General features: G+C 38.9%; 2 protein-coding genes across 6 annotated transcripts in view; both read right to left on the bottom strand.

Moving 5' to 3' along the window:
* The window catches only part of LOC116322326 (pleckstrin homology domain-containing family G member 3), a 32,680-nt gene extending 28,477 nt beyond the window's left edge, over positions 1 to 4,203 (bottom strand). For all 4 annotated transcript variants that reach the window (XM_039603086.1, XM_039603088.1, XM_031742360.2 and 1 more), the window contains exon 1: positions 3,991 to 4,203. The gene's annotated coding sequence lies outside the window, so the exon portion shown is untranslated. The remainder of the gene's footprint in view (positions 1 to 3,990) is intronic.
* A 4,279-nt stretch (positions 4,204 to 8,482) lies between these two features.
* spint1a (serine peptidase inhibitor, Kunitz type 1 a) lies at positions 8,483 to 18,016 on the bottom strand. Of its 2 annotated transcripts, none has more exons than XM_031742369.2 (10): positions 17,240 to 18,016; positions 16,601 to 16,758; positions 16,316 to 16,457; positions 13,731 to 13,898; positions 12,501 to 12,542; positions 11,904 to 12,032; positions 11,741 to 11,791; positions 11,430 to 11,600; positions 9,880 to 9,942; positions 8,483 to 9,688 (listed from the first exon to the last, which is right to left on the bottom strand). In XM_031742369.2, exons 1-10 carry the CDS (start codon positions 17,667 to 17,669, stop codon positions 9,504 to 9,506), a joined length of 1,539 nt encoding a protein of 512 aa, XP_031598229.2. In that variant the 5' UTR covers positions 17,670 to 18,016; the 3' UTR covers positions 8,483 to 9,503. The 2 variants fall into 2 exon arrangements, with proteins under 2 accessions (XP_031598229.2, XP_031598228.2); XM_031742368.2 differs by having other exon boundaries at positions 11,904 to 12,035; positions 17,240 to 18,015.
* Positions 18,017 to 19,328: the final 1,312 nt, after the last annotated feature.

Genomic DNA, 19,328 nt, shown 5'->3' on the forward strand with positions numbered 1-19,328 from the left:
AGCACTTTTACACAATGTCTTTTGCAATGGCAGGAAAACACAGATGCAAGAATGCATGCACACAGTACATGATAAAGACTTGTGCATGGCTTAAAAATATCTCATTAATTTACACCATGTGGTTGTAGGTACTGCAACCAAAGGTAAGACAACTGTAGCTAGCAAGTACAGATGTAAATGCATTCTGACATTAATAAGCAACACTAGTTTTTATTGTTAACATAAAATGATTATTTAAATAAAACGTTGTAAAACTACTCAATATAATTATTTTTAATATTCCTGAGATTAGAAACTGACATCTAACCAACATATCAGTTCTATTGTGTTGCCTTGCACAACTGGTATCACACGCTGCAAAAACTCAATAAATTTGACCTTTGACTAAGCTCGGCCAATTGATTTTCAAGTGCTGGGTTAATATACAAAAACGCAGTACTGATGCTGAGAAACAGGCTTTGAACTTGTCCCACTGACCAGTGAACTAATAAAATCCTCTGATAATCCCACCTACTATGACCTCTGAGCTAACCTTACCAAATGACCGGACCAAAACTATGTTAATCTGTCTTTTGTCAATCAGAGGCTAGACTGGGAATAATGGGCTCAAACCTAGATACAGTGCAGACGTCTGGGTCTTAAAAATGTCTTATCAAAGGCTGCTTGTAGCTGTAGAACAGTGGCTTTGGACTGTAAGTTTTAAGATGCCTAACAGGACACTGTAACTTAATCTTAGAACATCTGGACAGTATCATCGACTGTAACTCATTAACTTTTACCTACATTAGCTGACATATGGCAAATCCAAATCCTTGTTTTCCTAGGGAGGGACAGTGGACAACTTTTGAGTCCTAACGAAAACATGAAACACACGACCAACATTCATGCCAAACTGACCACCTGTGCTTGAACTAGTTGTCATTTCACACAAATGGAGAACATTTGGTTCCCACAGCTGATGACTGCACTAACCGCAGCATGAACCTCCCATATGGGAATTTGCAACTTGCCCCTTAATTGAAGACAGATGCCACAAGAGCCAGGCTGACAGTTATTAAAAGAAAAACCTGCAATGGATCATTTCTTTAGACCAGCTGATAAACTGGTCTGAAGAAATGTTCCTCTAAACGGCACGCTTTACAGTGATCCGTATGATTGGCAGTAAGAACTCGAATTCCTTTCTTTAAGCAAAACAAACTGACATTTAAGGGGAACAGATGCTCGCAAACATGCAGTACTTGTGCAAATAAATAGGAAATGTCATCAGCGTGGTCTGAAAACACGCAGACAAATGTGTACCTTGAATCAACATCACTGGTTTGATATGTTATAGGAAAGTCCCCAGGGGCTGATAGCGATCTATCTGGAGCATTTTTTTTTTTTTTTTTTAAATCATTGACCGTTCATGGATGTTATGTGGAAGTGAGACTAAAGAACATGTCAACAGAGGAAATCAGAGAAAAATGATACTTCTCCTCTTGGGGATATGTGCCACTTTCTCTCTCTCTTCAGGCATATACAAGGAAGATGACATCATACTGCCAACTATTTGATTGCATCTGCTTTTAAAACACTCCCCAAAGAAAGCTTCCATGCACAGGTTGTTGTACTCCCAAATGATGACGCACAAGTCGGATTCAGAATGAAAAAAAAGGACCTTAATTGGGCTTTTGTGAGACAATTAACAACACAAATTAATTTCCCATGGTGCAGAACAAGTTGATGGGAGGAGGAACTATAAATAGAGAATTCTTGCAGTACTTCTCTTTTGCATCACGGTGAACAAAACGTGTACCCAAACGCAGGCCACGGGAAAGTGAAAATATGACAAGTTCCCCTCGGGATGTCTTTACTCAGTCACGGTGGGGTGGATTTTCTTTATTTCTTTATCATCAGGCAGGACGGATGTTTACGCTCTGAAGGAATAAAAATCTGACCTGGAACGGCCCGGGATTCTATGAGGTAACCGAGACAGACTCTTTATTATTCCAGCATGGGTGCCTTGTTTATTTTGCACAACCTCTCTTACCCCGTCCATCCTTGTAGAAAATACCCCTTGAAAAATAGCCTTTATGTGAGTGCCCCCTTTCCCACATTATTTCTGCAGTTTGCCCCCTGACACACAGGCTTTAAGACTTTAAGACCAGCTTTTCATTCACCGGAGAAAACAATACACCCCAATGGTCGCTGTTTGTCTCAATCAAATCCGCAACCTTTACAAAAGACGCTGCCCTAACCTTCCCACAGTCTCTTACTTTTAACTCTGTTGCATATGTGAGCGTGAGGCTTAAGTGAGGTGATAAGTGACCCATCTCAATGAACACCCACAGAGTTGTGCCCATATGGTCTGCGTACAATTTAGCCAAAATAGCCTTTAATGGGAGAATAATTGTTTCCCAATGTGGTGGAAAAGGAGAACGAGCAATTTTCACTTCCCCACCTGAGGCCTATAACCGTAGAATGCATACCTGGCGTGCGAGGCTGGAAACTGCCATCTTAACGTGCAAATGACAAGTGAAGACTTCAAGTTCTGTAAAATTATAAACGGTAGACAACCAGAGGGAAGGCAGTCCTCCATAATGTCCTGCGGTGTTTGGAAGGGAGAGGACCGGACTGAGGGGTAAAATTAGACAAGTCTTCAAATAGAACTGGAGTGTGCACGTTTAAAGGTACATTACACTTCTTTTGCAAGCCAAATGGTCCATTGGGCCTTCTTGAAGGCTTGTCAGTACTGCAACGACAACCTCCCTTGGGTGTCTAGAATACCAAATCTCTTGTGGCACTCAAGTCTCCCCTTTCAAGTAAACACAATGCTGTTAGTCCCTGTTTAAAGACAACTTTTAATTCTTGCAGTCTAATCCAAGCTGAAATTTAGAGGGAAAAAAGGGGCTAAGGCAATTCAGGACTATAAAAAAAATTCTCAGAACAGCATCAACTGAGCAACGAATGGCTAAATAATAAAGATGGGGATTTCTGAGACTCTCAAAAGAAAGAATAAGACCTCTATATAGATGAATCCAGCCTTGGATTCTGCAGCTCTGGTAATTTTATCACAGCTGCAGCATACCGAGACTCTGGAAGAAGGATTTAGAGGCCAACTCTGAGATCCAAGACACACTTGGGCAGTTTCCTGTCTGGACCACCTTAAAGGGGGAGTGCTGTTCATCGCACTGAGGCAACATTTAAGTGGAATAAAGTTGCTTCGTTATTGTCTGAAAGGTCAAGTGAGGTCAAAGAGGCAGAAGATTGAACTTTTCAGCCGTAATTGATTGATTTTTGCCCCATTCTTATTCTTCAGCAGCTGGTGGGGACGAGTCATTAAACTACCATTTAAAACTTCCCTGTGTCTCACTGGGGCGCTCATTAGAAGAAACAATTAGGATGGTTGGGGCCAAGTATGCGCTCTGTAGGGGTGGAAATTGGATGCGAGGAAAAAGGAAATGGCAAGTGATTCAGCTGCAGAGGGAGGACTAGTTTTTCTCACAGGATAAGCGTGGTAAAGTGGAAAATGTCTGTAATGAGAAAAAAAATACAGACTGTAGCAGCTGACCAAAGTTCACTGAACGGAGAGGGTTTTGCGTCAAAGACAAACAGAACTTATCTGACTGAAACTCGTGTCCACCTCAGGTCCTGTGAAATTATATTAAACAGAAACTGCAATTCATGTAAAGTTAAAGAGATTCTTCATAAGGAATGCGTTGTATGAGTACGCAACCAACTACACAGCTCATCCCTGTCATAATATACAGTATATAGAGTAGATAGGTATGCAGATGTTTTGTAACGCTCTGGCGGTTTCGGTCATCTGTCTTTACTGAAACTGAATAACTGAGTATTTGTCAGCTCGAGACGTGCTTCACAAAGACAATTACTTTATTATTTTACCCTCTGCAACCACCGAACAATAAAATAAACCATGCAGTGTGTCTTTCCAAAGCTAACGTTAAGTTAGCCAAGATTTGGTGAAGTTATCAAAAGTAGCCCACGTACCGAATTCGCCAACTTCTCTCCTTCCAGCGACTACAATCCTCAGTAAACCCTTTTTTCTTCTGTGGTTTCTGGCTGAAAATATGCAGGTTAATCCGTTAGTTTAGTCTCTTCACATGGCACATGCAGCTCAGACACACATCCCAACTGCAGGTTATCAGCTCGTACTGCGTCCGACAACTAAACCCTGCATCTTTGAAGAACTGCGAAGAACTGATGCCGCTTTCACTGTCCATCGGAAATAGCGCTTCTGGGTCCATGCTACCCCACTAATTGTAAGTCAGCATGGCTTAGGATGATAAAATTATGTCTTGCATTACACCCCCTGCTATTTTACCTTTAATAAGGATTAACAGTGTATGTCCCAGAATAACTGCTGTTTTTATAGGGTGTAGTTTACTTTGTTGTTCTAATTCACAATTGTAACTCACTAACAACAATCAAAACAGACGTAGCAGGATAGCTCAAAGTGAAAAAAAAAATTGCTTATATATAAGTCCGTCTCTCGAGTATTCAACAACAAACAAGACAGGGGTGCCTCCAGAATATTTTCATTGTGGTGGTTATGTGGAGGCGACTAAAAATATTGCGGTGGCACACCAAACACAGAATTTCCAGCTTTATTATTATTTAATATTATACGTTAATTGAAAAATATGGCAAACAAGAGTGAAATAAAAAGAATTATATGCCTAGTTAAGTTTCTAATATTAAAGTTAAATTTGATATTGCTGAAAATAAATACATATGAAAAACAGACAAGATTTTGAAATCCAAACTCAACTTCCTCTCTCTTGTGCTCACGTTTATTAAAATTAATACCGACATGGGACAGGGACACTCTTGGCAGACGACCCCCCCCACACACACACACCACCACCACCACCAGTGGGGCCCCCGACGGTGGCGCCCCTGAAACAAGGAGCGCATGAAATGTACGTACTATTTACGTACATTTACGAGAGGGACGCGAACGCAGCAAAGGAACGCCTGTTTTGGATGCTTGGTGGGTGTCAGATGTGTTCCCACATAACGACATCTGGACTGCATAGTACATATATATATATATATATATATATATATATATATATATATATATATATATATATATATATATATATTTTTTTTTAAATAAAATGTTGGGTCCTTTAACAATAAATAAATAAATCTATAAAATCATCTTTACTCCCACCCACGGAATATGTATGCAAAGCAAAAGCTTGAGAAAGCCATTGTAACCTACCCCCGCCAATAACTTTTACGAGGGTCAGGTCATTAGAAATGGGGACTTCACAAAAGATGGTGTCAGTGAGTGTATTGGGTGGGTGCTAATTTATGTGCGCTATTGCTTTGCGCAACCCCCTCTCTCCTGTCCTCCTGAAAATAATGTCACCATCACCGCAGAAGGCTGGAGACAGCATGCTAGACCACTTTACAGAAGGAGTCAACACGATGGGAAAAGTCAGCTGTTACTGTCCCATACACATTAATGAACTTAATGAACTTGACATACTCCAACCCATCTACAAAACGTGGCTGAAATTGGTTGAATTGGTGATTTTAAGTTAAACATTAGAAAGGCCAATATCGCCATCTGCTGGGAACCATTGCATCGGCTTCTAACAGTGACCAGATAACTACAAACTACCTATGGGGCAGTGAAAACTGAATGTGTGTCATTTGTCATTTACCATTCACACAGACACACACATATCTATACATATACATATATAATTGAACTTTTCTGACCTTATTTCTGACCTTATTGTTAATAGTCTTGCAAATAAGTGATCAGCTGGTGGTTATTGCTATTTGTAATTACAGCATGTTTCATTAAGGATGCATCCAAAGATGGCAGAATTTTAAACATTTTTAGCCAAATGAGAGGCACATAAATTAGTCCCTTCTTTATATTTAGTTTCAAGAAGTCAGAATTTCACTTATTTTTTAAAGTGGTTTTGAACAATAGTTCTCCAAGCTTTCTGATGGCCTTTTAAAGTTTTTCTTTGGATGCATCCAGCAACGTACACGGTACTAGTGATGGGAATTCTGGCTCTTTCTAGAAAACCGGCTCTTTTGGCTCAGCTCACTAAAAAGAGCCGCTCTTTCGGCTCCCAACCAGCTCTTCAGGTTGTTTTTTGCTTGGAATTGCATACAGAGGATTCAGTGCATAAATAAACTTTCTGAACCCTTTATCATTCACAACTGAAAATAGTTGGAAATCAAGCGCAATCATTTTTGCCTGGTCTTTATAAACTGAGTTCTGTCTTGCTGGGGTCACAGACTTCTGCAAAAACTGTCTAATAGAGCTCTGGGTTGGTTTAGGTGGTTGTGGTGGTGTACTGTATGATGCTGTAGATGCAGCAGCAGCAACAGTTGCAGTAGACACACTGGCACCATCATTAATATCACACTCAACTGACTGTGTTTTATCTTCCCATTGCACTGATGGGTGGACAGTTCTCAGGTGGCTGTGCAGGTTGTTTGTGGAGCCGGCTCTATATGATATTCTTTTCTTGCAGACTCTACAGTCTGCCTTTGTATTGTCAATAACATGGAAATGGTTCCAGATTTTGCTTCTTTTCTTGGTGTCACTCATTTTCTTTGCTATACCTTTCTAATGTGACAATGTTGTCTCTTGTTGTTGCCCCTGGCTCTCTTTCTCTCTCCCTCCTGCTCTGTTCCTGTGCTACTGATGGTGCCTGAGAGACGCATCCAGCACTTCAGTTGACCCAGTCTCCATTTCAGCCAGTGGTGTTGCAGTTCACGCTGTGTTGAAGAATAAAGTTGGGCATAACAAATATTGACTTTCAAACATGTTAGAATTGTACAAACTCTGCACATTTCAATAAATTGCTGCATCTATTTCCCATTTCCCTGGGGAAATATCACGAAATGAGAGGTGGTTCAAAACTTTTGCACAGCAACGTACCGTACTGTGCAAAACTGAAATTAATATTCTCACTTAATTTGCTTTGTGATAGTTTTGATCCTATTCAGAGAAATCAGCAGAGCCTGTGACTTTATGGGGAGTTACAAGTTTCCCTGTTGGGCAATAAAAGCCTTATTTTTAAAAAACTGCTCTGCAGTCCTTCATAAAGACAGACAACTGGTCACCCTAGTCAGTATGTAAATTGTGTATGATGTGTTGTTTAAAACCATATAATGCAAATTTGCCGGTGTAAGAGATTTTAACATTTTATTTGAAATAAACCGACATGATCACTTAGATTCTGTTGCTCTGACAGGTTTCAGCACTTCTTCTTTCAACAAGCAGATCACCTAGAAGCCAGCAGAGGTCAGCAGAAAGATAAACCATCTGCACTTTGTATAATCTCATGTGCTAACCGTATATCTGAACACAAAATTTGGTTATCAGGACTTAACATTTTATATCTTGTAAGTAAATGACAATAATCATATTAATATGACTTCCTATCCAAAACCTTACAAGTGTGTCTGTGCGCTTCCCCAGATCTGTTCATTGATACAATCCTGTCTCAGTGGTCCACAGACAATTCCTGCACCTTATGGTTTGGTTTGTGCTCTGACATGCACTGTCAACTATGGGACCTTATATGGAGAGGTGTGCCTTTTCAAACCATGTCAAATAAACTAAATTTACCACATGTGGTTTCTAATCAACTTGTAGACACACCTGACAGATGGTCAGTGGAAGCAGGATGCTTCCACTGAGCTTTCAGTGCCACGGCAAAGGCTGTGAATACTCATTTACATGTTTTATTTTTGTTTTTTATTTTTAATAAATTAGCAAGATTTTCTAGCAATTTCTTCTTTCTGTTTTTGTGTTGTGCATTGAAGAGGTCAAAAATGAATAGAATCCATTTTGTAATGAGGTTGGTAAAATGTTGAAGTGAACCCATGTCATTAGTTTCCTGATGTACTATTATATTACTTTTTATGTTGTTAAAGTGTGGAGAAAGTGGAAGTGTTGCATCATGCCACTGAATGGCATTTGACAGGATGTGGTTCTATTTTCTGAAACTGCTTAAACAGACGCCAGCCGAAGTGGTTTGACTCATTTCAGCCTCAATCATTGCGTGACTTGGTTCACATTAGCAAAGTATAGGCCAGACAAGTAACCAAACAACAACAGAAATACATTTGCACCTTCTGCAAGCCAGAGAATGCAAAGACGAAAAACCCCAAACAGCAAAAGCATATTTAATGCTCTTCAAAATGTCTACAGTCTGGGCTACATTGTGATATTACTGCACAGATTTAAACAACTCAGGTACTTTTATAAGGCTTATAAACTGTATTACCTGTGACTTTTAACCACCTGAAGGCAACATGAGAAAAAAAAATTTATTTAACAAATAACACCACACACAGTCACCAGGAAGTGTGTCATGCCCTCCAAGGGTGTCTTAGAAAGCTAGTGTGTATTACCATAAACACATACCTGAAGATACACACGCAGCCCAGATAAGCAACATGGTAATTGTATAAAAACCAATAAAAGATCTAATCATAAAGTAATCAAAAATCTAATTTATTTATCACCCCAGCTACACATGCACAGACAGGCAAGCAGCGTCAGAAGTCTGAAATACCAATTTCACTAACAAAAAAACCAAATCAAAGCGTGGGACACATTACACAAGACAGTGTTGCAAGAGCTGACTAAATGAAAACGTGTTCAAACGAGACAGTCGATGTGTTTTGCAAGACAAAGATTTCTCAAATAAAAGTGAGTTAATATTTTTATTAAGGAAGAACATCACGATCCAGCAAATATGTACATTTTATGCTGAATATTTAACTGCAAGTGTATTTTTTAAAGTGTGAATAAGGAATTGATAATATATGTTGCTTGTTCTAAAAACAAATCTTGAAAAATGATCAACCAAGAAACTTTAGGGTAAAGCATTGCCTTCTGAAATTCTAAGAATATTTACAGCATTAACTATTCATATGAAATCCATGGGAGTATGTAACAATAGTTTGGAAAACACAATACAAAGAAAATTGGACAGAGTAAAGAAGCCAGCATTAAAGCAACTGCAGTTGCAGTTATGTAATGTCAGTGGGTTAAAACATCACTGACATTACATAACCGCAAAATTTCCCAGATTTCAGTTGTAAAAAAAATAAAAAATAAAAATCAAGAATATTACTTTGTAGAAAGAGGCCAGTTTGGGCCTGATAAGAATGTAGACTTTTGTACTTAAACTAGCTTTATTTAAAGAAAAAAAAAAAAAAAAAAAAAAAAAAAAAAAAAGTAGCTGTCCACACACAGCTATAAGATAATTTAATGCAATGATGAACATTGGGGGGGGGGGATCTACTTTCAAAGAATTAAAAATACTTTCCTATCAGCCTGCACAAAGTGCTATCCAACAACTCAAAAAAAATAATCAAAAAAATCAAATGAAACCTCACATTTCATCACTGATGACGTCCAAGACATCCTTGGCTGTACATTACCTTTAAAAACATACATCTCCAACTCTCAATCTTAACCAAACACCAGCCTTTCCTTTTCTCATCGATCAGATGGGCTTGGTGGTGCTATTGTAGACCAGAGCATCTCTGTTGTGCTCGATCGTGGTGTACGTTGCATTACTGGCAGGCAGACGATGGTGCTGGGACTTCCTTCTCTTTAGGAAGTGGTACGCCAGGATGGCTAGAACGATGACAATAGCCACAGCCAACACGATAGCTAACGCTAAAATGGCTGTTAAAATGAATTAAAATAAGCATTACAATTACAGCATTACATTTTTGGTCATATAAGATTTGAGCTTGAAAAGAGGGTGAAGAGTAATGCTCTTGATTTAAAAGTGGTAGGATGGATATTTAAACCTCCACTGGCAAGAAATTATTTTCCTTTGGTACAGGCATAAATAAAAATAAAGGGTAATATACCTGTTTCGCTGCCACTCTCACTGGCTTCGCTCTCTTGTCTTTCTCTTAAATATACATCATTTTCTGAAAAACAAAAAGTGGTATGTCATTAAAAAAAAAAAAGAAGAAAAAAAAAAAGAGTTCCTTTAATATTAAAAACAATCTTTTGGAGGAAAGAGCAGGTGTAAAGCCACTGCTGAAGTTGGAAATTGTTGGTAAACTCTTGAACTTGTAACACAAGTTAGTAAAGGAGTTCTGAAGTGTGAAGCATATAGTTCCAAACCTATTTATAATACTCCAAATGCCACATAAACACTAACAAATAGCTATCAATGTCAATCAAGAATTCATTCATTTAAACCAGGGATGTCAGTCATTTTCAATGGTAGGCCACATACAGCCCACTTTGATCTCAGTGGGCTAGACCTGACCAGCGAAACTATGTGATAAAAGGGTAAAATTACAGGTAAAGTTCTGGTATTTTATTGCCCTGATTGTCTTGTAATTAAAAAAAATATAAAGTTTTCTGTAATTCACATAAAATGTCATTTTTATTTTACTGTGAAATCACTGTAAAATAAAAAACAAACAAACAAAACAACAACAACGGGGTGTCGTTACAGGGCTAATTTTGGCCCCTGGGCCACATGCTTGACACCACTGATCTAAACAGTAAAACCAAGCATCCTGTTACTCTTTAGCATGAAACAATGATGGAAATAACTTAATATTAACTTGCAGATTTCCTTTGGCCAAACACTTCGACAGTATAGACAGAATGAATTACATTTTACTGCTTCTCTGTATGTTAGCATCTTTTTACTAATCCGACAACTAGCTAATATTTGTGTGTCACCGTGCGACTCGGCTATTATTCATACAGTTCATGAGTCTCATTCAGCCATGTTCAAATTATGTGCAATAATGTATGGCCCAAGGTTTCAGTATTGGTTATCATCATCTCCATATACATTTTCTGGACCATATGGTAGCGCCAGTTTGTCATTATACAAACAGTTCCATATTTACAGACCCAACAATCATGTAGCAGAGTTGGCATTTAGTCGTTTTCACCTGAAACAATATTTAGTTGGCCTTTTTCATCACCAAATGATCACTAGGTAGTTGTTTGCACCAGCTGGGCAATAACATACAGGAAGTTTATCAGGGCTTTTTATGGTCCACAAATGACTCAACGGTGAGATAAAGGATAACGCGAGGTCCACTGTGGAGCTGGCTTCTATCTTTTGTGGGTTCGTGGTAGAATTAATTTGATAAAGAAGCTAAACCTACTGCAAAATAATTCATTTACAGTTCACCTTCTTTACAGTTCATTGTGAGAGCTGTGAACTGCTCCATCAGAACAGGTGTGAAATGTCACGTGGGTACCTCTAACAAAGGCGCCCAAACTAAACCCGGAGAAAACAAAGAACCATTTAAACTCCTGTAGCATAAAAATGGAATGAATAGGAAATGGTACTATCATATATGACCTGTAGGTCTCTGGTATGTTTTTTGTGAATGAAGTCTGGGATTATGTGTACTATAAATATATAAAAATTAAACCCTACCTGTGACACCACGGCAATACTCTTGACAGGCCGCCTCATTCTCAAACTTGTTATCATTTCCCCCGCAGCCACTGTAGTGGAAGCGCATACACTTCTCTTCGATGGGTTCGTAGTACCACTTAGTCATACTGTCCCTGCAGGTTCCTCGGTTGGGAGTTTCTGTGCAGTGTGCTGTGAATTTCAATAAACCACCACTAAGGTTAAATAAATGGTTACATAGATAATAACAGCCTGTGCTACATTTAGAAATAGCTAATTATATAACAAATAAATAAATAAACTCTAGAGAATGGCTTAGAAGCTCCAATCACCTTTTTTTTCATTGACTGGAATCTGACGCAGAATCTCAAAGTTGACTTTCACTGACGACCACACAGGAGACAACACCAGTTAGCATGACTTTCAAGAAACATTTCACCAGAGTGCTATCAAAGCCCCATTTGTGATCCCACAAGCCCGTTAGTTATTACTCACAGTCGTCGCAGTTCTGCTCATCAGAGCCGTCGCTACACTGTGGTGTTGAGTCACACTCAAGTGCAGGATCCAAACAGCAACCATTAGCACAGCTGAATTGTGTCACATTACACGGAGCACCGCATTTTTCTACTGTGACACACAAACATAAGGGAAAGTGTCATTTGTACTGTTCTATGGCCTAGATAGATATTTGCCCGAGATAACTAATTATATCCAACAGTTAATGACCCATCAGACAACTATCACCTAGAGTTGTGGTGAACTTAGCAGTCAGGCCATAAATTTACATGGTTTTGGTTGTGAGAACAGGTGTTTGTCAAATGGCCAGAAACACAGATTCAAGGGAATTCTGATGGAGTTTCATAATTGTGTAAATATGAAACTATTTGTCAGTACAAATACATTTGTAAAAGTAAATAAATTACTTTTACATGTTAGCCAGTCCTTCATTAGGAACCATTCAGTGTGGCATCAGAGACGAGGAGAGCAAGACTGAGGTGACCAAGAAAAACATACAGAGTAGAAAAAGTAGACATTCATTTCCAGTGCACATGCGGCTTCTACTCTTTTGTTCCGTGACCATCATTTACCTACCTTGATTTTCATGAATAGGTAAACCTCTACCAGATCCTTTTACTGAAAGAAATAAAACAAAAGGAGATTATGATTAAATGAAAATGATTTGTTAAAAACAGATTTACCAGGGAGTAAGCTACAGAAAGACATTAGTATTGAGATTTTCCTCAAATAAAAAGGGGTTTGATAATATTAAGGAGAAGAAATGTTCATTTCTTTTAATTACAAACTATCAGTGAAGCCATAAAAAAGAAGTAAAAGTAAAATCTTAAAAATTTTTATTACAGTGGATTTGAAACAAAACTACCATTAATAAATTCCCATCTTAAATTTGAGTAGATTTATATCCAGACTGAAACAACTGTATCTGAGAATCTTGGAAAATTACACTGAGCTTTTAGATCAGGTCACTGACGTGTCCTGATGGTGACATTTCACCTCTTCAGGCAGAAAGGATGACAACTTTCAGCAATAGTCTGCTATCTCAGAATCACTCAACAGAGAGGCTGAGGAGGTATTTTGTCCCTTGGGCGATCAGACAGTATAACACCTGGGGGGGATGTTTTCAATTTTTCAAATGTTTTTAAATAATCAATTAATATATTTTGTATTGTATTACTACTACTTTATGTTTTCTGTCAACTGCACCTGAGGAGACATTTTCACCTACTCTCTAGAGAGCAGTCTTGACTTGTTATGCAGAGAAAAGTGTACATTTTCTTTACCATACAAAAGACTTTGCACTTATCCATTAGAATCGTGCTCACCGGCATTTTTGGAACAAGCCTTGATATTGGCTTTGAAGTCTCTACTTGATTTTTCCTTTATTTAAAAAATAATAATAATAATTCATCTTCACTTGCAGGCTCACGTCATTACTTCTCACAGCAGGAGCTATTTGGAGAATGAAACAAAGCCAAAGTCGCACACAGCTCTGGGCTCTGTGTGCTCAAAGGGCTGAATCTCTGACACAGTTCTGTCTGTGCTGATGTAACTACTCAAACGAAAGCTTAGACCTGACACTTAGTGGCAAAAACACTTGTTTTAAATTGAAGTGAATGTTCTAAAACAGGGCTTGAAAATGTAAAAGATGTATACCAGGGCAAGTAGTTACAGTTTGTTCTATGTATCCTCTTATAATCTGTAACGTAAACCCCTTCAGTGAATTGACACACACATATTAATGATCTGTCAGTCATTTAAATGAAAAACAACAAACAGAAGAATAAAAGCATTGATCACAGGTACCTGAACCGTGGCAGGCCTTAACGCACTCGCTCTCGGTGAGATAGTTGTTGAGATTCTCCCTGCAGCCCCCGAATGTGAACTCCTCACACTTTTCTTCGGCGCCGTTGTAATGCCACCGAGGGAAAGAGCCGCGACACGGTCCAGCCTTCTTCGGAGCCATACAGTGGTCTGATGGGACACAAAATAAAAAGGATTACCTTTGAATCACAGCTAACTTACTCAACCACACATTAAATTTCACTAGTAACTTCACAGCCTGTATGTGTTCACTTGAAAATATGAAACCTGTCAACAGCTTATCAAAAGGCCATTTCTTTGTGACTTTAAGAGGAAACAAATTATGCTTTTTCTTATTTTCAGTAATATAAATACTGCTAAGATCCTATTAAACACGGCCGGAGTTTCAAGCTATGAGCTCAGCGTGTGTACAAGAAACCCCCATGAGGCAAAAGGATTCAGGTTGTTCTAAATGCTCACTTTCCCCTCATATATGTTTTATCACTCGGCTCTGGGTATGAGGACAGAAACCTCACACACCTGCTGTTCAAATATTATCTGTGTCAGGGGCAGCCAATTAAAGAAAGTTGGCTTAAAGGGCAATTAGCACCTATCCCTTTAGGACCAAGCACTCGTGCTGATAGGTCAAACAGTGGATGAATCAAGATACTGCACCAAGGCCCTGTGTTAAGATAAATAAGGATAATATGGGACTTTAATTCATCAAAACAACTCTAGAAGAGTCCACTTCTACTTGAAAAGTAGCTGGAAAAGAAATTGGAAACAGATCCCCATTAACAAATTTAAAATGATACATTATTAGTCAGTGCTTTAAATGTTAATCAGATGCATCAGATGACTTTCTGAAGCAAATTAACAATATGACACTTGCTTTAAGTCCATAATCCAATTTGATCAATCGTACGAGACAGCTGTCCTGTGGCATACGTGGTACTGGATTTGATGAGATTTCCTTTTTGTCTTGAGAGCAGACAGATAATTACTTATGAAACTGCTCTCCAGACAGAAAGAGGGAGCAGAAAAAAAGAAGTGAGGAACAAAAGAACTACAGATCATGTGAATGTGGTTAATGACACAAAAGATCATACAGACTCTTAACACTGGAAAAGGAAACGTAGCATTTGGAAGTATAAGCTGTACTTTAATTAGTAAGTTCTCATATTATTTCTTCATTCATGAATGGCAAGCATTGTTATGCAAGAGTCGCGGCACTGACACAAAGCCAAGTCTCAGCAACAATCACACATATTCCACAGAAAGCATTCCTGAACATTATTCAGCACTAAACCTGTTAATGGGTAACTGAACCAACTAGATGGTTAGAAATCTTTTCCTGTCCTTCACAGTATAATCAACCAGCAGATGCAGAACTAAGCAAAAGACAACCCCCTACTGCCCACACGTAATTTTAATTTTTAAAAAACAACAGATTTTAAATGACTTTTAATTAGTACGGACACTTCCATTGACTTTTTGTTTGTGTCGCCTAAGCAGAAACCAGACTGACAGGTTCTGCTGAGTTGGGGGAGGAGTGATGGTATCGGGGGAACAGTAAAAACCACACCGACTGAGATTGCTCACTTCCGTTTTCTCCAGAGAGCGTCATGTCGCCTTACTGTGGTATTTTACAATAGAAGCGACCTGGATATTACTTCCCCTCATACAAAAGGAGAATATTAAACCAGTCGCTTGTGCTCCAAAGTTCACTTTCCTGCTACCAGCCCTCCTTCCCCAGAGTCTTAGAATTGGGCGTAATCTCTTTAAAACACGAGCTGTTATCCCTCTGTGTTCATGTTGTCATGTCACTCTGTCCACAGGAATGAGTCTAGCATGTTGTGACATGTCTGCCAACATGGAAGGACTTCAAGGATTGGGACAAATCGAAAACAGGAGGAACTGAAAACAAGCTGCTTGGAAATGTTTAATATTCCAGGGTGAGGGTGGTGCAACAGAAAATTAATTAATTAAAAAAATTATCCATATATTTACAAAAAAAATAATTTTTTTGTAAATATCTTAATTAGGAAGTCTTGACCCCATTAAAGAAAATGTCAACAAATACAATACGGAGGAAAACATGACTCATTACAACTGAAACTGAACCATAGCTCCTGCCAGTTTATCAAGTAATGAAACATATTGGCCAGCTCCAATATGAAATGTAATTTCCAGCTTCGGACTGGCAGCGTGGTATTTATGTCATGAAGACTCTGATCTACAGAGTAAGGTTCTCTCTCCATTTAAAACTTAAAAACAGATACATGGACTGACTCTACGATAGCACTTTTCTGCTTCAGCATTCAAAGTGCTTTATACAGCAGCCTCAATAACAGAAATAAGCACATTTGTTCTACACTTAAGCCTTCTATCTAACATTCAAACTGTGATCGTGCCAGAGGACACTTTGGCATACAGACTGGAGAAGTCAGGGATAGAACCACCAATCCTTCAAATAGTAGATTCCTTGCTCCACCTCGTGAGCCACAGCCACCACATAATTTAAAACCCAGTATGTTCAAATCATGCTGAAGGTTCAAACAGCATCTTTCTTCAGACTAGATACTCACGCTCAGACTGCTCAGGAGTGAGGACGAGGACCTTAACATCGGTTGAATCCGACTGGCCGATAGTATCCGTAACAGTCAGCTGGAACATGTATTTCCCAGATGTCAGGTTGGAAACAACCATTTGGTCTTTATATTGGCTGTCCTGTAGGGCATATAAAGACAGGGTTTCATGTTTTTTTAGTGAAACAGCAGGTGGAATCAATACAGTTATAGCAGATATTCCTATAAATAAATGCCATCGTCTTAAAATAATGGTGGTAAATTCAGGTTTGTCACTCTCCTCACCTCATAGACAGCATATGGATATTCAGTGAGCATTTTCCACTTGTAGGACGCAATCCCTTTGTCATCTCTGCTTTTCATACCATTCAGTACAAGCCTTTCATGAGGCTGGATCACCTGGCCCGGACCTCCATCAGCCACTGGACGACGGTCATCAGTATCTAGAGCGAAACCATGAGATGAGTGGGAATCACATTTTGACCAGTTTTAACAGAAAATGTAAAAAAAAAAAAAGCAACAAAACAAAAACAGTACAAGCAACTAAACAAGCTGAAGACGAGATGAACATGCTAACCCTTCCAGGCATGTAGGAACACGCAAAACTGAAGATTACTGCCATAGATATGAAGAACAAGATAAGCTTGCTATCATTAAACAAAACAAAACAAAAATCGTGAATCAAAACTGGTGGATTTAATTATCGGAGTGTACTAACAAATTTGGCAAATTCATGACCTTTAAGCATTTAAACAGCACACCCTCATAATGTTTGTTGTGAGGTTGGGTTCCTTAGAAAAACGAAATGTCACTACTGGATGTTCCCACAGTTATAGTCCATATGCATGTCAGATATTCACAAAGGCATAACTAACAACATGTTGATCTCTTTGACAAACATTCTGTTGTGAGTTTTGGCCTTACCTGGGTCGGGGTAATTAACATGATACCTGCTAAAAATGTTCTTGTGGATATAACTGTTGTATCCTTTCTTCCCAACAACGCGGCAAACGTATTTCTGTTTGTACAGGCAATCAAAGAGAAAGCAGGAGCTGATCGTGCCTTCCTCCGCTCCCTCCTCCATGAAGGCGACATTGCACCTGGACTCTTTGCAGCAGGCTTGCACGCAGTCCTTGTGTCGATACAGTTTCGGCGACGAAATAAACGTCGCTCCGTCTTTCACTGATCCGTCGGCATCGAGCACAAAGTTTTCCCGACCTTCCTCGAATTGGGCCAAGCATTCCTCACCAACCTGCTGACCAGCGGTGGTTACGACAAGTAACAAGAGCAGCAGCGCACACGCACCCGATCGTCCTTTAATTAATGAATACATTATTTTAAAATAGAGTCCCATAATGTAAAATTGACGCAAGTAAAATCCACAAGTGAAAGTGAAATCGGTTAAAAATATAACCGAAAACTTTATAACTAAAAAAACCCCCAAAAAAACACAGACACAAGCCAAACAAAAAAACCTGTTTAGGCCTCAAAGAAGCTAAACAACACGTCTCCTCCTCGGCAGTCAACTCTGATTAAAGTCTCGAGAAACTAACTACTTCCTGATATTCTTCAAGACGCATCTGAGTGCTACCACACAGATCTGACGCTTTACGAGGCTGAAACTCAGAAGAGATTAACCTGTTTGATGTCGGCAAAAACCAGGCAATCAACGACATAACCCAGGTGACTCACCTGAGATACAGGAAGTGAAATTCCACTTGAGCCGCCACTCCCTTCTCCCTTCAAACAAAACAGGGACAGAGCACCGAATATGTGAGTGTAAAGCAGCATTGTAAACTGCCGGGCGACACTTTATTCAATTATTTGGTCCTCAGCTTTTAAGTTTGATTTTAAGTTACATTAGTAGATATAAAATACAGTAATATAAATCAGCAATAAAACAACAAAACAAAACGCACATATTCATTTAAATTTCATATAAAAAAGGGCTGTTTCATAAAAAATAATTAATAAACGAGATAAATCTAAAAATGTGTCAGATAAACCAATCGTGGGCAACAAGAGAAAAAGATGATATTAAAATGATTAAATATAGAAAAAAATACTATTAATATTATTTCATAATAATCAGAAAAGTAAAGCGAAAACCAGCATTAAGATCTTCAGCACACTGCTGAGCTGTTACATGCCACCAGTTTTAACGTGCATGCGCACTGATTCTCTAAGTCTCTCGATCTGCATTGAGGGGACGCTGTTCTTGTATGGATATATATATCACCCTAATTTGTTCTTTTTTTTGGGTGGTGGTGGTGGTGGTGTTTTTTTTTTTTTTTTTTGTATAGTTATGAATAGTTGTAGAGACCTCATTGTGTTGAGATCTGGTGAGTATAGAGGTCACAGAATTAGAGCATTTTCACACTCATGAAAACCACTCAGTGACCTCGTCTGCCTGATGGGGGGAACTGCCGATCTCTGAAGGAACCACTGGCATCAGGATAGAAACGTTTAATCGCATGATTTAAGCGATCAGGAGAACTTTGTATCGATTTGACCATGCGCTCTGAGGAGACAAGTAGACACACCTCTCCCCGAAAAAAATAACACGGTGTCTGTGTGCACCTAGGACGCAGGTATGTCCTGCCTACACCACACATGAATCACCCAGTTGTGAGAATATGGAGAGGAATGACTCATCGGTTCATATTGTTTCCCACTGCATCTCTAGACTAGTGCCTGTGGCTTTTGTACCACAGAGGTGCATTTATCATTGTAATAGGGTTTGTGCACTGCAACACAATATCTCCCTTTATGTAAATGTCACTGAAAGGTTTTTGCTGACAATCTAGAGGAAGGATTATTCTGTTTCTCCTCACATATTGCACTAATGCACATCAAACGTGAGCTGCTGACCACAATTACCAAGCCTTTTTTTAAACTAATGTCTTTACCATCGATGGAAATGCAAATTAGGAATTCTTCCAAAATGGTAAAAGCTGAGCAGTCTTTGTGGCTGTGAAGCTCCTCTTTCAGTGTCTAATTATTTACCCCTGTT

The sequence above is a fragment of the Oreochromis aureus genome, linkage group 19 (assembly GCF_013358895.1).
Source record: "Oreochromis aureus strain Israel breed Guangdong linkage group 19, ZZ_aureus, whole genome shotgun sequence".
NCBI classification, from domain to species: Eukaryota; Metazoa; Chordata; class Actinopteri; order Cichliformes; family Cichlidae; genus Oreochromis; species Oreochromis aureus.